The 20,128-nt window shown below is 36.8% G+C and overlaps 1 protein-coding gene across 1 annotated transcript in view; it reads right to left on the reverse strand.

Annotated features, from left to right (window-relative positions):
- USH2A (usherin) overlaps nt 1–20,128 on the reverse strand; it is a 983,289-nt gene that overhangs the window by 686,457 nt on the left and 276,704 nt on the right. The window contains exons 17-20 of the mRNA XM_060396021.1: nt 14,229–14,387; nt 5,972–6,466; nt 4,693–4,962; nt 2,943–3,112 (exon numbers count right to left, since the gene is read on the reverse strand). Coding sequence (XP_060252004.1) covers nt 2,943–3,112; nt 4,693–4,962; nt 5,972–6,466; nt 14,229–14,387 — 1,094 coding nt within the window. The remainder of the gene's footprint in view (nt 1–2,942; nt 3,113–4,692; nt 4,963–5,971; nt 6,467–14,228; nt 14,388–20,128) is intronic.

Genomic DNA, 20,128 nt, shown 5'->3' on the forward strand with positions numbered 1-20,128 from the left:
TGCAACTACTGAGCCAATGTGTGCAACTACTGAAGCCCATGTTCTGCAATGAGAAAAGCCACTGCAATGAGCAGCCCAAGCACCACAACTAGATAGGAGCCCCTGACTGCCACAGCTAGAGAAAACCCTGCACAGCCACAAAGACCCAGCACTGTCAAAATAAATAAATAAAATTATTTTAAAATGATTAAAGATTTTTATATACCCGTTTTCTCAATATAAAAATATTTTCCTGCCCTATTGAATATTTTATAAATGTATGTAGTCCTATCCCATTAATAACAATCACTAAAAATAATATCTAATATCTGTTGAGCTTTTTAAGCTCCATATAAACTATAGATAAGCAGAAATTGTTTTTGCATTTAACAAATTAGTGAAATCTCAAGCACAGAGATGTGAGATATGTCTGCTGCTGCTGCTGCTGCTGCTGCTGCTGCTGCTGCTGCTGCTGCTAAGTCGCTTCAGTTGTGTCCGACTCTGTGCGACCCCATAGATGGCAGCCCACCAGGATCCACCATCCCTGGGATTCTCCAGGCAAGAACACTGGAGTGGGTTGCCATTTCCTTCTCCAATGCATGAAAGTGAAAAGTGAAAGTGAAGTTGCTCAGTCGTGTCCGACTCTTAGCCTACTAATTGGTAAAAATGGGATCAAAACAAGTTGATTTCTGGGACATGTTTTATAAACTATGTTTTTTTAAAAAATTTTACTTTCTTGGAATAGAATATTATAATACAAGTAATAGCCAGAAGGCATAATATGCTGTGTCCAGACCCCATATCCACAGTTCTGATGAGCCAGACAACCTGGAATGTGAAGTCAAGTGCACCTTAGGAAGCATCACTACAAAGCTTGAGGAGGTGATGGAATTAGAGTTGAGCTATTTCAAATCCTAAAAGATGATGCTGTGGAAGTGCTGTACTCAATATGCCAGCAAATTTGGAAAAACTCAACAGTGGCCACAGGACTGGAAAAGGTCAGTTTTCATCCCAATCCCAAAGAAAGGCAATGCCAACGAATGCTCAAATTCTACAAGTCAGGCTTCACAGTACATGAACTGTGAATTTCCAGATGTTCAAGCTGGATTTAGAAAAGGTAGAAGATCCAAAGATCAAATTGCCAACATCCGCTGGATCATGGAAAAAGGAAGAGAGTTCTAGAAAAACATCTATTTCTGCTTTATTGACTATGTCAAAGCCTTTGACTGTGCAGATAACAACAAACTGTGGAAAATTCTTCAAGAGATGGGAATACCAGACCACCTGACCCACCTCCTGAGAAATCTGGATGCAGGTCAAGAAGTAACAGTTAGAACTGGACACAGAACAACAGACTGGTTCCAAATTGGGAAAGGAGTACGTCAAGGCTGTATATTGTCACCCAGCTCATTTAACTTATATGCAGAGTACATCATGAGAAATGCTGGACTGGATGAAGCACAAGCTGGATCAAGAATGGTGGGGGGAAATATCAACAACTCAGATATGCAGATGATACCACACTTAAGGCAGAAAGTGAAGAAGAACTAAAGAGCTTCTTGATGAAAGTGAAATAGGAGAGTGAAAGAGTTGGCTTAAAGCTCCAGATTCAGAAAACTAAGATCATGGCATCTAGTCCCATCATTTCATGGCAAATAGATGGGGAAACAGTGGTGGACTATTTTTTGAGGCTCCCAAATCACTCAGATGGTGGTTGCAGCCATGAAATTAAAAGAGGCTTGCTTCTTGGAAGAAAAGTTATGACCAACCTAGACAGCATATTAAAAGCAAAGACATTACTTTGCCAACAAAGGTCTGTCTAGTCAAAGCTATGGTTTATCCAGTAGTCATGTATGGATGTGAGAGTTGGACTATAAAGAAAGCTGAGCACTGAAGAATCGATGCTTTTGAATTGTGGTGTTGGAGAAGATTCTTGAAAGTCCCTTGGACTGCAAGGAGATCCAACCAGTCCATCCTAAAGGAGATCAGTTCTGGGTGTTCATTGGAAGGCTGGCTGCTGAAGCTGAAACTCCAATACTTTGGCCACCTAATGCAAAGAAATGACTAATTTGAAAAGACCCTGATGCTGGGAAAGATTGAAGGCAGGAGGAGAAGGGGACGACAGAGGATAAGATGGTTGGATGGCATCACTGACTCAATGGACATGAGTTTGCGTAAACTCCGGGAACTGGTGATGGACACGGAGTCCTGGCGTGCTGCAGTCCGTGGGGTCGCAAAGAGTCACATATGACTGAGAGACTGAACTGACCCTTGTGCTGATAGAAAGAACACTGGCCACACACGTATCATGGAGAGTAACAAGAGCTTCTCATCTTCCAGGATTGTTATACATATCATGATTTAGTATGGGTACAAAGTAAAGCCTCAGTAACTGTTACCTATGATCATTATTCTCATTACTGCTGACCTGAGATGACCCACTAGTAAGCAATATGTCACTACATATCCTAAACCTTGAAATGTTCATAGCCTTTGCTATAAGCTGTAAAATAAACTGCATCCCTCGGAAATTTTTCTTAGGAACTTGAAATATACAAATGTACATATAAAATGTTCTTATCAATGTTATTTACATTTCCAGAAGAATTCATACAATATACATATCAATTGGTTGTGCATTGGTTGAATCATTATTGTGTACCTAAATAATACAATAGTACACAGCTACTGAACATCAGCCTCTTGAAAGATAATTGAGGATATATGCTAAGTAGAAAAAGCAGATTTCATGAAACAAAATTATACCCATACTATTTCCATTTACACTAGAAAAAAATAAGTGATATATTTAGATCCTTGTATACATAATATTATATTAAGAAAAAATTCCCCATTTAAGGATTGTATAGATGAAAATTCTGCCAGAATTCTGCAAATGCAGAAACTATAAAAACAAAGACATAACTCAATTCTAGAAGGACATGAATTGGAAATAACAGTACCTGTGGAACCACCACTGGATGAGACCACTGAGGAGATTGTTCAGAAATCATATTGATGTTATACCCCACAACTTTTCCTCTTGTAACACTGTCCGGTGGCATCTCCCAGGACACATTGAGCGAGTGAGGAGAGAGTGGGGAGACTGAAGGGGGCATCACAAATACAGGCGCTGTTAACAACAATAACAACAGCCAAAACAATGAATGTCACATTAACAGGTTTTCAAGCTGAAATCACAAGTTTACCCTATTAATAATTTCAGAAACATTACATTCCTTACATAATATTCTTATTTTAAAAATCAAAGAATATCCTGGTATGTATATAAAAAAATACTCTCTTAAAACATATATCTTCAAGCATGTTCTCTACCTCACAGTACTAACAAAGATATTTTCCATTTACAAAACAAAAGTAGGAATTGCCCTGTGTTCATAAAGAAAACTAATAGGTAATAGGGGAGGAAATCATAAGTTGTATGAAGTCTTGAAAAGGAAAAAGCACAAAACAGAATACGTCTCAGTCCACAAAGGTTAGAACAATGCATAGTGACATATTGGATTTCTTATATTACAAGTATTTCACTGAACTTCTTGGAGAATATAACTCTTTAGAAAGAGGAACATTGAAAATGTTCTAAATAACCCTGAAGAAATTTGAAAAGTTTTCAGTAAATCTTGATAGAAATGTTCAGGGATGTACATACATACATTCGCTACCTACCATCCTTGAGATCTTAATATGGATTTTAAATGTGCTAACCAAAGGTGTATTATCAAAGGACCTCATTGCACTTTCATTAGCCAGTGACCCATACGATTATGAGGGTCCAGTATTGCTATTTCATCCATTACTTTTCGTTTCTGACCTTGATTTTCCCCTTCCAGAATGCCATGGCTCATCACTTGTGCTATCATGGCACTATTATTTGGCCAAGATGGCTGGAAATCACTTAAGAGATGCTCAAGCACAATGCACATTATATTTATGAAATGATTCCCTTGGACATCAAACCTGAAGTTCCCCTTACCCTTCACAATCCTAACATATCCCATTTAAATCAGCACTTGGGTCTCTTTGGATATCTATAGCTTCAAAGCATAGCAAAAGTGTATTTTTTGTTGTTGTTAAGGGCTCATGCAATTTGAAGTGTTTATAATATAAAGAATGAGGTGGAGGCTTAAAAATATCTCACTTGCTTTAGTAATGATAGCTTAGAAAAATTAAAACTTTTCACCATCCTTCCTTACCATACTGCTTATAAACACACTTGTGAATTACAAATTTTGATGTCTTGGATTATATTTTCAGGTCCAATTTAGTACCTAAACTATTTGTTTAAGAAAAATAAAGGAAAAAAACAGATTTATGAAGCTGGCAACAGTTATCTTTTTCATCGAACATAAATTGTACTGAATTTGGAGCAAGATGGGACATATGGCCAACCCACTTCAGTACTGGAAACCAATTGCTATTTTTGATAAATGTTCCCAAAAGACTATGACTATAGTTTGGTCAGTTTTCTCCCTTGAGGTAATAGCTAAAACATTACATTTTCCCTAAAACTTATTGCAAGAACTTTATGACTTTGAATTATATATGCAACCAATCCATGTATTCAATATTTCCTTGGCTTATGCAAGTTTATTAACTCTTGCTTTTCCAATGTAGTTAGTACGGATGACTTAATTTAAGGAAATATTTTCATTCAGGTGTCTTCAAAGTAGAATTCAAAGCACTGATGTTCACCTGATTCTCCCGTTCTTCCTGTGGTCCAGGCAGAAAACACACTCCCAGCCATGTTCACAGCTAAGACTCTAAACTTGTACTTGGTGTATGGCTCCAAGCCAGTGATGACTGTGGTTGTTTCTGGAGGTTCTAGAGCATTTTCATTGGCTGATTCTGCAAGTGGGTGAGGACTGAGCCAGCCACTGCTCTGAAAAACTTGACTTTCTGCTGACCTTGTTTCTCCATTAGACTTCAGTCTTTTCATATACAGTTCATATCTTATAATAATGCCTAGAAAAGTGAAACAGTGAACAAAGATGATATATTAGACAAATGGCCTATTTTATTGATGGTGTGAGGTTAGATTATTTGAAGAGTCTTTGTTTTCATTGTTCTGACTCAATTACCTGTCCATTTCCTTGGTAATATAGATGATAGGCACTTCTAAAGAAACAAAAACTCATAGCTACATGAAACTGTGAAATATTACCAAAAAGCATTTTCATGGAAAATGAAAAAGAAATGAAAAATGCACAAATACAAAATAATTATAACTTATGATAGGTAAATTCAGTATTTTTCAGGATGATTGATTATAATTTCTACTAAGAATGGCTATTTGATTTTGGAAATTTGATCAATGTGTATATTTTCAAATTTGGGGATTTAAATTTTATTATCTGCCTAATATAAGCCTTATTTACATAAATATTAGAATATTACAGTTTATTTATATCTACTTTAATCAAGTATCTTAAAAATTCTAAGGAAAAAGCTTTTGCCGTAATATGTACATGATATTAAATTATTAAAAATCTATGAATTTATGCTGGCCTGTATAACCAAAGGTTCAATTATATGAGCACAAAAATTAACTTAATGGAGTTGGCTAGCCTATATACATATTTTTTGTATTATTTCATATCTTTTTCTTGCTTAAAAGAAAATTTACTACTTATGGGTGCCCTAACTTGTGACACAGTCAAATATAATGCATTTCCTAAGTGAGTTTCAAATTAGAAACATCATTTGTGTTATGGCAGATGTCATTAAGAGCAAAGATAATATTAGCCTTTTAGGGGCAATTTAAATGAGTGGAATTTGTTATTAGATTAAAGAAATACACTTATTTTACTAACCAGGACAAATAGTATCTTATATCTTCAGAAACTGTTTCCCAATTACAACATCCCACAGTTATAAATGCAAAAACAGTTGCCAGAATCTTACTGAAAATTCCAAATACCCAGATTCACCTCCTTCTACCCCAAAATGGAAAATCTAGGCCTTGAATTCCTACCATTTGGTTCCATCGGTGGAGCCCATTCGACGTGAAGCTCTGTGGAACTGATCTTCCGCACCTTGGGTGGACCCAGCCTTCTGGGAGCTGCCTGGGCTGTGATCACTGTCAAAGGGGTGCTGTGTAAACAGCCCCCACTAGTACAAGCCTGCACAGCAAAACGGTACTTGGTGAATGGAAGCAGATTCCAGATGGTAGTGGTGGTCTCAGGGCCTTCATAGGGAGAACAGGGCTGGACACCATGTAGAGGGGCACAGGACAAAATATACTTCTCAATAGGACCAGAACGGTTTGAAGCTGAAACCCAGGTAAGTGTCACAGAGTCTGAGCTAACAGGACTGATATAACTTAAATTCAAACTTCCCACTGGGGCCCCTGGTTTTGTCCTGTAGGTGACAGCTGCGCTTCGTGTTGAACCATGCACGCTGCTGGTCAAGATGTAATAGGAATACGAGGTATATGGTACCAGGGCAGTGTCTAAGAAGTACTGAATATCTGAAATTAAAAGAAGAAAAGAAGAAAAAGAAGATTTTATATTCCACAAACAGGTAGGGAATCATTTCTAATTGTTTTTCTATTATGTAACATAACTACCAATACATAACCACAACAATCTACTCTTTTGAATAAGAATATGGTTCATATTTTTAAAAATTGAGATAAAGCAAACACTGGTTATTTTTATTGTGTAGTATAATATAAGAAAAGTGTCTTTTGTAATGATGCATTCTTAGAAGCTTAAACTCTTGTTTTGTTCTTTACATGACACAGTATCCTTTTTATAGCATCCTTGCAGTTCTCTGAAACAGAAATAATTATATTTCTTATTGGAGTAGGAAATGGCAACCCACTCTGGTATTCTTGCCTGGGAAATCCCATGAAGAGAGGAGCCAGTGGGCTATAGTCGATGGGGTCACAAAAAGCTGGACATGACTCAGCACGCATGCATGCAAGTTTCTTATACTTAATCAGACTGTTCATTAGACATTGATACACTAGATTGGGAGCTAGCAAACTCCTGCCACAAGCCATGTCTGTCACTACCCAACATCTTGACTAGGATGTTTCCTGAATTTATAACCCATGGAAACTGAAATTATAGATGACTATTGTTGCTTTAATCTGCTATTTTGTAGAAACACTTTTTATTTTATCAGCAATGGAGAATTCACATATGAAAGATTTTAAGAGAGAAGGAGGTAGAAAAAGGAGGTACTAATAAAAGAAAAAAAAATTATGGGGAGTGGACATGATCAGGCACTGGAACTTTCCATTCCCTAAGGGACAGACAGTGTACAGCAGGATTCTGAGGCATACAAATATCTAATCCCTCCTGCTCATGTGTGGGGGAAGAGGAAAAGGTTCATCATGCAGAGGTCACCTATATTAAAGGGAAGATGTGGCACTGTTTAAGTGCTTAAAGAAAAAGAGTTCACTGTGTAAAGTGTCATTTTGCTCTGTTTCCTGAGTGATGAGGATGTTGGGTTGAGATCCAGCAAGTGTGTGATTTGACTGTCTATGACTGGGACAAGTTGACCCTCCAGACTCGGGTGGATCAAAGATTGGATGGCGAATGTGGGAAACCAATCCCAGTGAGCTCTCAGCGATAGCTGGAGACCACAGGATGAGATAGCAAGGTACTTATGAGGACCCAAGCCAAATAAGGATGAAGCCGTGCTCCCTAGCTTCATGCATCAGATGTCACTAGAGTTACATGAGCATCACCACTTATATGAGCCAGCATCCTCTGATGTCTCTGCAAATGCAAAGGACCAGAGGGAAGCTGTCCTTCCCCCCAGCACTGTCATGATGGTTGGGGAAAGGGAATAATTGAAGACTGAATAAGAATGACTTCTACAGACTGAATATTGTATATTCCCCAAGCTCAGATAGCAGGAACAGAATACCCAAGGTCATGCTTTAAGAAGGAGGGCCTTTGAAAAATGATGAGGTCATGAGGGTGGAATCCACAAATAGAATTAGTTATGAAAGAAAACTCTGGAAAAATTCCTTGTTCCCTTCACCACATCAAGACACAGGAAGGAGCTGGCAGACTACAAACCCAAAGAGAGCCCTCATTAGAACCCAACCATGCTGACACCCTGACCTTGAACTTCCAGCCTCCAGAACACTGGGAAATAAATTTCTGTGGTTTAGAAGCCACTCTGCCTGTGGTAGAAAACTGGATTAAAGATTTACTGGGCATGGCCCCACCCATCAGAACAAGACCCAGTTTCCCCTTCAGTCAGTCTTGCCATCAGGAAGCTTCCATAAGCCTCTAATCCTTCTTCATCAGAGGGCAGACAGACTGAAAACCACAATCACAGACACTAACCAATCTGGTCACATGGACCACAGCCTTATCTAACTCAATGAAACGATGAGCTATGCTGCGCAGGGCCACCTAAGATGGACGGGTCATGGTGGAGAGGTCTGGCAAACCATGGACCACTGGCGAAGTGAATGTCAAACCACTTCAGTATTCTTGCCTTGAGAACCCCGTGAACAGTCTGAAAAGGGAAAAAGATAGGACACTGAAAGATGAACTCCCCAGGTCGGTAGGTGCCCAGTGTGCTACTAGAGATCAGTGGAGAAATAACTCCAGAAAGAATGAAGAGACAGAGCCAAAGCAAAACAATACCCCGTTGTGGATGTGACTGGTGATGGAAGCAAGGTTCGATGTTGTAAAGAGCAATATTGCATAGGAATCTGGAATGTTAGGTCCATGAATCAAGGCAAATTGAAATGGTCAAACAGGAGATGGTAAGAGTGAACATCACATTTTAGGAATCAGTGAATGACAATGGACTGGAATGGGTGAATTTAGCTCAAATGACCACTATATCTACTACTGTGGGCAAGAATCCTTCAAAGAAATGAAGTAGCCATCATAGTCAACAAAAGAGTCCAAAATGCAGTACTTGGATGCAATCTCAAAAATGACAGAATGACCTCTGTTCATTTCCAAGGCAAACCATTCAATATTACAGTAATCCAAGTCCAGCAACTGAGCTGCTCTACCACAGAACTTACTGGAAAAAAACTTACTGGCAGAGTCCCAAGGAAAGCTGCTCATGATAAGGGGCTGTACTAGAGAATTCACTGGAAAGGCACCATCTTACAGTGGTAAGGGAAGGTGCCGCGTGAGCATCAGCAGAATTTACTGAAACTGCCATGTGCTATCTTCCTGAGTTTACCTAGTAGAACTCATTCTTCTGAGGCCAGCATGTAGGGAAGGTGCCCTTTGGGGTCCTCAGGGGAAGCCACCCAGGGGTGCTGCTGTGTATGGCTGAACATCACCTTCTGAGAGTAATGCACACCACAACCATGAAAAGAAACCTCCAGTTTCCTTGGGGTGCCTTCCTACAGCCTCTACTGATACAATTCAACATCATCCCAGCGAGGAAAGGAGAAATGTTTATAGGTTTCAGTTCCACTACCACAAAGCAGGCAATGAAGAACAGCTTTGAAACTGAGAGGTAACAACTTAATAACTTGCTCAAGTATACAGTAAGAAATGTTTTATGAGACACGACTGTTAGCCAGATTCCTAGGAAACATTTCCTTGGGAAGCCTATAAAATGATGCATTTGCTATTTATAATAGGAAATGTTTAAAGTAGAATTTTTTCAGGAGTTATATTATTCTACTATTACGTTAATAGGATGTTATATAGTTATTTTAAGCAAACATGATGAAGACCAAACAGCAACATGAGAAAAAAATAAGAAATGTAATAGTGCATAGGCTTGTTATGAAAAATAAACTGGAGTACATATTTTCCCTCCCAGAAATTTTCCAAAATGAAATTAGTTTTTACATTAAAATTCTGGAATTGGGAGGCTTTAATTTTTGCTCTTTTATATTTCCTTAACTGGATATACTACAAACTACTGTACAAAATCATCAGCAATTTCTCTTTAGAGATGCACTGGGTCACGATCTTGATGAATCCCACCCCAGTGAGTGGCACCACATACTAGAGCTACATGGAACTCTGCAAATTTCCTGAATTAACCCTATTTTTTCACCCACCTTCATGCCTTGTCATATACAATTTCTTTCATGAGACTAATTCTTCCTCTACAGCAGTATCGGCATAATTCAGCTCATGTCACCTGCTTTTCAGAAATTTACAGTGGTGTTCAATCACTGTCTTTGCCCTTACAAGCATGGTTGCTTTTTACTCCTCCTCCACTTATAAGATACTTATATAGTCTATAAGATACTTAAAGTATGCTTATATAGATACTTATATATTCTCCACTTATAAGATACTTAGAAATATTCTAAAAAGATTGAATGCTCTTTTGAGTCAAATCTAGTTCAATATTTAATACACTACATTGTAATTTTGGTTTATTTATCTATGTCTCTTTTAAATAATGTGAGCTATTCTTTCCAGCCTTGTATTTCTAGTGGTTGATACTACTGCTGGTATGCAGTAAGCAAAGATTTAATTGAATGAACAAGTCTTCATATATATATGAACTATTTTTTTTCTAGGAAGTAATATTAAAAAGCCTTATAATAAAAACCCTTGATTTCCATCTTCTATTCTGTTTTCAACCTTATCCCCTGCTTGTATTTTCTGGGTTTGGTTGGTTGGTTGGTTGGTTGATTTCTCTCATGGGTAACTGAACTCTCTTTCCACTTATTACACTGATCCCTTGATATAGTATGGAATAATAAATGATCAAAGACATTAAAGGTAGAAATGAAATCCTAGAGTTCACTAAGATACAGTGTTGTCTAAAACTCTCCATCCAAACTATGTTAATGTCCCTAGTGATGTAAGCAATGGTCACATGCAGAAATAATCTTCCTCTAATTTCCCTGTGGAAACATTTCCCTAGAGTAACAATTAAGGACTATTCGCCCCACTCATGGTATCCTGAAGGAAGAAAGACTTAATTGATTTTGAATTGGGGAGAGAAAAAAAAGCAAAGCATATTCAATCAACTCATTGATTTTTGTTTTTTTCTTTTCTAATCTGTCTTCCTGTAGGACAGAAGTTATACTCTCCAATCTGGCTTCTCTTAGTAATGAAGACGACTTTTATTTTCTATTTCCATCTTATAGATGGAATTCTTATGTCTAGTTCACCTTTAGTTTGAAACTCAAGTAGGAAAAAATGATTTAATAATCGCCACCTAAAACTTCAGCACAATCAAAAGCATGTTATGTCCTATGAGAGCTGTTCTCTTCACCCCTGCATGCTAAGTTGCTTCAGTCATGTCTGACATTTTGCAATCCCATGGACTGTAGCCTACCAGGCTCCTCTGTCCATGGGATTCTCCAGGCAAGAATACTGGAGTGGGTGCCATGCCTTTCTCCAGGGGATCTTCCCGACCCAGGGAACGAACCCATGTCTCTTCCATGTCCTGCATTGGCAGGTGGGTTCTTTACCACTAGCACCACCTGGGAAGCCCTCCCTTCACCACTATGGCACATAAAATACCAGTGGGCAACCCCGACTGGTGCTTCAGGGGAGATAAATAATACTAAAAGTGCTGATTATGTACAATTCCCAATGTACTAACTTTACCTCTACATCATTCTCTTCTACTCTTGAAAACTAATGAGGATGTAAAAACCAGTGAAATGCTACTTAGGGAAATCACTGACTATACCTTAACTTCCTTTAAAAAATTTATTTATAAACTTTAAAATGATTCCATCTTTACTAGCAGGTATTATTAACAACAAATAATTTCCAAGTTCTAAAGATGAAAATATCAGTGTGTTATGATCTTAGTGTGGCAACTACCACTCTGGAGAATCCCACAGTGCATCAGGCCAGATAGGAAAAGTTTTATTCTAACAAGGAATTCTATAATAGTCTCAACCAAACGGTCAAACTTGCTTGGAAGACGACACTATTAATTTTCTTTGAAAAGTTCAGTGATTCTCCACCTATAATTCCAAATGCCTTTATTTAACCCAAAGATTTATGTTCATCCGACTGACTGTAAGTACTGTTTCCTCTTCATATTACACGTGCTATCCACACACTGGAAATGGAGTGATAAACATGAGGGTATTATTAGAATGATACAATGTTCTGACAACATTAGCCAATTGTTCTTACTGTTCAAATGCCATCAGGCAGATAATTTTCACATCATTAATTATAGTCATTGTCAAGAAATGCCAGAAGCAGCATTTTTTAATGAAAGATAAGGATTTAAGAAATAATACCTTGTTTAATGGGATTATATAAATGTCTGATTAGTCAATAAGCACACATTATGTTTAAAAAAAAAAAAAAAACCTGTTACTTAGATTCTATACTAGTGCAGTCATGTAAAAGAGCCAGAGTGTGGTGTTCACATGCCGTGTTCTATAAAATATTGATATATGGAAAACAGAGTGACCCTAATTCACAGCTGTAGAATTAATCCAACCAGTGGTACTGTCATCTTCTAAATCACTTTCAATATGCGTATAACCCTCTCTTCTCCTATCACAAAAGCGTAAGTTTCAGGACACCTGGATCATGCTGATATTTGGAAGAAAATAACATCCTAGTGGCAGGTTTTTAGGATGCTTTGCCAACATGGCAGATGTAGACAGATGTTCATTTCCGTTTGCAATCTGCATCGTGAAGTTCAGAATTTCCATTAACTTCAAAGAAGACTTGAAGTACTGAAGCTACACTTAGAGATGACACAAAGAACTGGGTGTAATAATGTTTAAGTCATACCGAACTGGGTGCAAAGTGTAACCTACGGCAATATATATAAAATAAAAAGGTATGCTATGCAAAAGTTGTAATGCCAATCTATATGTCAAAACAAGGTAGCTTACTAATCATTTTGAGGAAGATTATGGAACTTCAGTGTTCCATAATTATGCACATTAAACACGAATTTGGAAAGTTCAGTCTTACATAAAGAGAATGAAATAGAAACCTGAATTTGAATAAATATTTCAGTATTACTTAAAACTAGTTTCCTAAAATAGCTTGTAGCTAAACATAATGGAAGCAAACATCAGAGAAGACAGAATTAGATGAACGTAAAAATTTCTGTCTTCATTCTGCTTTTAGGGAAACAGTATCTAAAATATCTGAATATAATTTTTTAAAGATAATGGGTCTCATAGTTTGATTTCCACAAGATCCTTTAAAATTCATACAAGTTACAGGTGCAAAGATCATCTTCATGGTTTGTTCATATCCTTCCCCTCTCAATTTCATTTCAGAGTTCCTGGGTTCTACCTCTGAAAATGGCAATGTATGCATAAATTTAAGCTATTTGCTTTTATGTTAACACTCTCTTTTCCCTTTTAGAGAAGTTCACTTTTCAACCTGAGAATTTAAAATTTGACATGCTTATAACAGAAATATTTGATAAATTTTCTACAATCTTTATACACAGAGAAAACTACACCTAAGTTTATTGTACTTTATGTTTTTAATTAAATGTGTATAATTGATGGGTTATTTTTCATATCTTTTGGTTATCAACAGATCACAATATGTTACTGGAAAACATGCCTCTGCCTCTAGATTGAAGGGTATAATTGATGTTTGATTTTACTACTGAATTAACCTATTGGGTTGGCTAAAAGGTTTATTTAGTTTTTTTCTATAAGATCTTAACCCAATACCTTAAACAGTATGTCATGGACATTTTCTGTATTCACTGATAAGTAAACTAAGACAGCATTTTATAGGTAACCATATTGTACAATTTACTTAATAATGTACCAGATTCTATCATGCCATGTACCATAATTTACCGAAAGTTTTCTGAGTGTTTGACTTTTTCCAACATTTTGCTACTATAAATAGCAAATAAAAAATACTTTGGAAGTATTTTGTGATTTGCTGTCCACTTTTGATTTCATTTGAAATAAATTTTCTAAAGTAGGTTTGCTGAGTCAAATGGTTTACAAAAGAGTAAGGATTCTTATATATTTTAACAAGTTGTCCCACATGAAAAGTCATACCAGCAAACTCACACAGATAGCCCAGCAGTTTGTGTTAAGTTCTAGCTTCTCCGTATCCTCATCAATGCTGTAAAGGGTATTTTTTTTTTCATCTCTGAGGCTTTGATAAGCATTCATGACTTATCAAATAATAAGCATCTCATTTTCACTAGCTTTCTTTGACTACTAGTGAGATCTGTGATTCTCTCTCTGCTTGAAACAACAGCTAAACAACAGCATTTCTCCTCAATGTCAAGGAACTTAACTAATGTATCAGTTCTCAGAATAGTTTATCTTTCCAACACCAAACCTTGAAACTCACTGTATGGGTATTGATCTTCAACTGTGTAGATTTCAAAATCGTCCCTGAATAAACTGTAAGTAAGCTGGTGGGCATTTGGAGAATCAGGTGGACTCCAGGAAAGATTGATAGCAGAAGAACTTTGAACTTGTCCTCTGGGTGGAGGTTGCTGGGATGGAGCTAAATTACAATGAAGAGAGCATGTATTAGCAAAGGCAATCAATAATGGCACAAGTAAACTGAAGTAAGATACCCAGCAAAGAGATCTTACTGATTCAAGATTACTTTATCAAGAAGACATGCGGTTTACCATGACATTAATAAACAAAGGGCATACATCATGTGTTCTCTAAAACAAAGCTTTCTATCTATAAACATAAAACACATTTGTAGGTCAACAGAGCTGACATAAATATGGTTGGGGACAAACCACAAAAGTTTACATTAAGCTCTTACTTTTATTGAAGTATCGTTGGTGTATTCATTTTAGATGTATAACATAGTGATTTTATGCTTGTTTAGATTATGTACCATACAGAGTTATTATAGTATTATTAACTATATCCCCTGTGTTGTACATTACATCCCCGTGACTTATTTTTAATAAGAAGTTTGTACTTAATCCCCTTCATCTACTTCACCCAGTCCCTTACCCTTACCCCCACCCTACTCCTTTGGCAACCACTCGTTTATTCTGTGTCTGTTAGTCTGTATCTGCTTTATTTGTTCATTTTTTAAGATTCCACATACAAATGGAAACATACAGTATTTGTCTTACTCTTCTTTCTTTGAGTTTTTTTGAGAAATCATCCAAAGATGCATATTCAGTATCTTGTAATAATCTATAATGGGAAAAATCTGAAAAATAATAAACACCCACACATATATATAACTGAATCATTGTGTTGTACACCTAAAACTAACACAACATTGTAACAACTATACTTCAATTTTAAAATGCTGTGATTGTTAGAGACTATATGATTGCTTCCATTAGGAATGTAACAGCATTTATCTCATGATTTTAGTGATATCTTTATAGTACATAAATATATTGTTTCTTAGTCTCTCTATTTTGAAGAGTGTCTACATTTTTCTCCAAAATATATAAAGGTGAAGGAGAAAAACAATATCTAGCTATATTTCAAGGGCAATCAACCACCAGTTTATTTATCCCTTTCTGGTTTAAGATACATAACCCGGAAGCATAATCTAATCAGATTTTCTCATTAAAGAAGATAACAAAGGCACAGGTTACTGTTAACTTATTTTTAAAACCATTACTTTTTCTATTGAAAAAACAAAATCATGAATCAAATAATTGTCAATATTTTTATATGAAATATCTATAGTCACTAGGTGATTGTCAACGTTTCAGAAGACAAGAGTGCACTCACATGATTTAATAAAGATCTAAAACTATTTTCAAAAGGGTGGGCAGAGGGTAAAGAAATGTAAAGGCATGGAGCAGTACTCTGGGAAGTAAGAGCAAAGCTCTTTCACTCTTTACGTCATGGGCCAAGACCAACCCCAGGTTCAGTGATTCACTAGAAACTCATTCACTCATCATAAGTCACCCTTGGGTAAGATTTATTACAGAGGAAGCATTCAGAGTATAATCAACATAGGGTGAAGGCACGAGGGGAAGTCTGGGGGAAGCCAAGCACAAGCTTCCTGTCACACAGGATGTGTTCAATTCCCCCAGCAAGACATGAACACACACATGAAATGTTGCCAACCAGGGAAGCTGATTAGACACTCAACGCCCAGAGTTCATACTGGAAACCATTCATGATAGGCAGACTCTATCTCCCACATACCATAATTTCAGATTCCCAGAAGGAAAGCAGGTGTTAAGCAAAAACCATGTCATTTATGCAAAATTTAAGGGACAGTGAGCCACTCAACAATTCTGAGGATGGTGGGAAATGCTAAGAAAAATCCAAGTTCCCAGATGGCCACCAACTGCCAACTTTGTGAGCAAATCTTTCTGAAGATAAGCATTCAAGCCTGCTATGTCAGCTTTTCCTACTCTTATACCTAGCTCAAAGGGACACAGCTCTCAGGACACAGAGGGATGTGAGAAGAACATCATTTGACCACTCGCTGAAGGGCAGTGCTAGCTCAAGGCCACCCCTACATTGAGTCAGGAGGCTAGGGATTAAATATTCTGACTTCCCTTTCTTCCAGTCCTCTTCCAGATGATTGGAAGGTTCCTACTTGTAGCTGAAGCCAACTGAAACTCATGGAGCAAGAGGACCTGCTGACACGGACCATACCAAATCTTGGGGGACTGAATACAGTTAGAAGGATAGAGTAGCAATGTTAAATCATCCTACACACCAGACTCTCAAAGAGCTATTACTAATTCATTGGTACTCATACACTCCACTTTAAAGCCATGCTATAGATGAATAATAACATTTTAAGAAAGTATATCAAGACCACTGAACTTGAAATGTGTAAAATTCCATATCTTATACATAGGTTCCCTAAAGACAATGTCTCCAGACCTACAGTAATATTTTTGAGGAAAAATATTCAACCTAGATACATTCTCATTCTTCCTCTTTTATCTTTTTTTAGGGGGCGGGGGGGGGGGGGTCGGTTCATTGTTATGTTGGGCTTCCCTGGTAGCTCAGCTGGTAAAGAATATGCCTGCAATGCAGGAGACCCCTATTTGATTCCTGGGTTGGGAAGATCCCCTAGAGAAAGGAACATCTACTCACTCCAGTATTCTGGCCTGGAGAATTCCATGGACTGTAAAAAGTTGGACACAACTGAGTGACTTTCACTATCACTTTCCACATTGTTATGTTAAAATTCCAAATGTCTGTATGCCGATTTAGATATAAGACGAGTATTAACAATCTCAAAATGACACACAAAAAGAGAATTATTTCCAAATAGCACCTTATATTTTTTAATTCAAAGACCTGCCATATTTTAATACAGTCGCTTTGGTTGGTTTAATACTGACAGCATATCTGAACTTTTAGTGAATTTAATTTAGGGCTCTAAATCCAATTTTTCTTAGTGGAACTTCAAAAACTCATGAACTGTCTCATCTACAGTACTCTCAGAGAGACTGATAATCCATGGCAACATAATATTTTTAGAGAATATTAGTGATTACATCTAAAACTCTGCATGCTCTCAGGAACACAAAAGATTTCAGAGTTAGAACAATCAAAACTGACCTTCAGACTACTTTATAAGATAGCGAAACACTGTCTTAGGGTTTTGTGGGATGATCGAAACAGAGATATTTCAGTCCCATGTCAAAGAATGTAGAAAATGATTTGCATTGCATGCAAATTTCCTTGGCAATATATACAACCATACACATACATACACACCTAGGCTCTTTCAAATATTTAAATTTGATTACTTTCTATGACAATCTCTAACAACAATCTTGTCTGACTTCATAGTATAAATGAATAGTGCTTGTTTGACATTTAAATGAGAATGTTCAAAGACCTGAAGTTTAGATAGTTCGATGGCACTCTAAGAATAATTATTTGGAAATCCTGGGCATGAGATGACTTAAACCCACTTTTTTGTGCTGAAAGTAGGATTCTAAGAAAATGGTCATACACTCATTAATCAAAATAGCAAAGAGTGTTATTTGTCTGTAGACTCTCTTTTAAGGAAGGAAAATATAATATTGTAACTACATCTATCAGTTGGGGACTATATCCCAGCTTTAGGACTTTGGTAACTGTATGATTACAGCCAAATTTCAGTCGGATGCTCTGCACCTTTCCTCATTTATAATAAGAACATAATAATGTCTCCCTGTGAGGGCCAAAGCAACTATTATAAATACGTTCTAAAAATTAAAGGAAGATATGATAATTATGTTTCAATAAGAAGGGAATTTCAATAGAGAAACAGAATGCATAAAAACACCAAAACCCAGATGAACAACTGAGCTATAACTGAAATGGAAAGTTCTCTAAAGAGGGCTCAATGGCAGATTTGAAATAAAAGAAGAAAAAAAATCAGAAGAGAAAGAAGAAAAAAACTGCCATGGTCCTCCAGTGGGTAAGACTCCATGCTTCCAATGCAGCCTGGGTTTGATTCTTGGTCAGGGGACTAAATCCCACATGCCACAACTGAGAGCTTGCATGTCACAACTAATGATCCCATGTGCTGCAAAAGAGATTGAAGATCCTACCTGCTGCAACTAATACCCAGCAGAACAAATACATATTAACACAAGAATCAGTAAACTTGATATAAAGCAACAAACAGAACTTAAAGATACACCAATATGACTTATCCAATCCAAATAACAGAAAAAAATGAACAAAAGTGAAGAGCCTCAGAGACCTGAGAGAAAATGTCAAATATACCATGGGCCAACATATGTGCAATAGGAATGAGCCACAAAAGAGAGAAAAGACACAGAAAGGAGAAAAAAGATTTGAAGAAATATTGGCTCAAACTTTTCAAATTCCATTTAAAACACTTATCTCCAGTTCCATAAAGCATAAAGAATTCAAGCAGGATACACACAAAGTGATTCAGACCTCAACACAGCACAATCAAACCTGAAAAGGACAAAGACAAAAACTTAAAAGCAGCAAGAGAAAAATGATTCATACACAGCCAAAGGAAAATACAACTAAAGGCTTACAGAAACAATGGATGCCGAATGTAGTAAAGTGACATATTTAAAGTCCTAAAAAAAAAAAAAAGTTAGTACCAAGAATTCTCTATCTAGAAAAAACTACTCATCAAAAATAAGATAAAATAAAGATATTCTCCAATATTTTTTTTAAAAAACTAAGAAAATTCATTGTTAGCAATTTAGCCCTACAAAACCTAGAAATACTGAATATAGATTGAAAATAATAAAATAATCCCTCAAGCTAAAAGGAAATGATAAAGAGAGCATATTGAATCATGTGAGGGTAGGAAAAAACACAAGTGGCAAATATGTGGGTAAATTATGTGATAAATATTGAAGTTGGTCCTGATATTAAGACTAAAGCTACAGTAATCAAAATAGCATGGCATAAGAAGAGACAAAAGGATAAATGGACTAGGAGAGAGAACTTAGTATGGTCAATTGACCTTCTTATGTGGTAATATATAAATAACAAAATTTACCATTTTAGCCATTTTTAGAGTATGTTTTAGAGGCATTAAGTACATTTAGAATGTTCTGTAACCATTCTGCTTTCATTTCTAAAACTTTTTAATTATCCTAAACAGAAACTCTCTACCCATTAAACAACTTTTCATTCCCCTCCCACAGCCTCTGTTAATGACCACTTGACTTTTGATGTGTATATCACGTGTGTGCTCACTCATATCCGACTCTTTGTAGCCTCCTGGACTGCAGCCTTCCAGGCTTCTCTGTCCATAGGCTTTTCCAGGCAAGAATACTGGAGTGGGTTGCCATGTCCTCCTTCAAGGGATCTTCCCAACCCAGGGACTGAACCCACATCTCTGGTGTCTCCTGCATTGGCAGAAGGGTTGTTTTTTTTCCTTACCTGTAGCACCACCTGGGAAGCCCTGTGTATGTATATGAATTTGCCTATTCTAGGTAACTCATATAAATGCAGTTATGTAATATATTTTTTTCATGTCTGACTTATTCTGCTTAGTATAATGTTTTCAAAGTTTAACCATATTGTGCAAGCTCAGTCACTAAGTTGTGTTTGACTCTTTGTGACCCCATGGACTACAGAGCCCACCAGGCTCCTCTGTCCCTGGGAACCATATTATAATGTATGTTAGCATTTCACTCACTTTTATGGATGAATAATATTCAATTGTATGTATATATCACATTCTTCTTATATACTTATCTTTTGATGGACACTTAGGTTTTTTTCTGCCTTTGAGTATTGTGACTATTGTTACATGAACACTGGTATACATATATCTGCTTAAGTTACTGCTTT

The sequence above is a fragment of the Ovis aries genome, chromosome 12 (assembly GCF_016772045.2).
Source record: "Ovis aries strain OAR_USU_Benz2616 breed Rambouillet chromosome 12, ARS-UI_Ramb_v3.0, whole genome shotgun sequence".
Classification (NCBI taxonomy): Eukaryota; Metazoa; Chordata; class Mammalia; order Artiodactyla; family Bovidae; genus Ovis; species Ovis aries.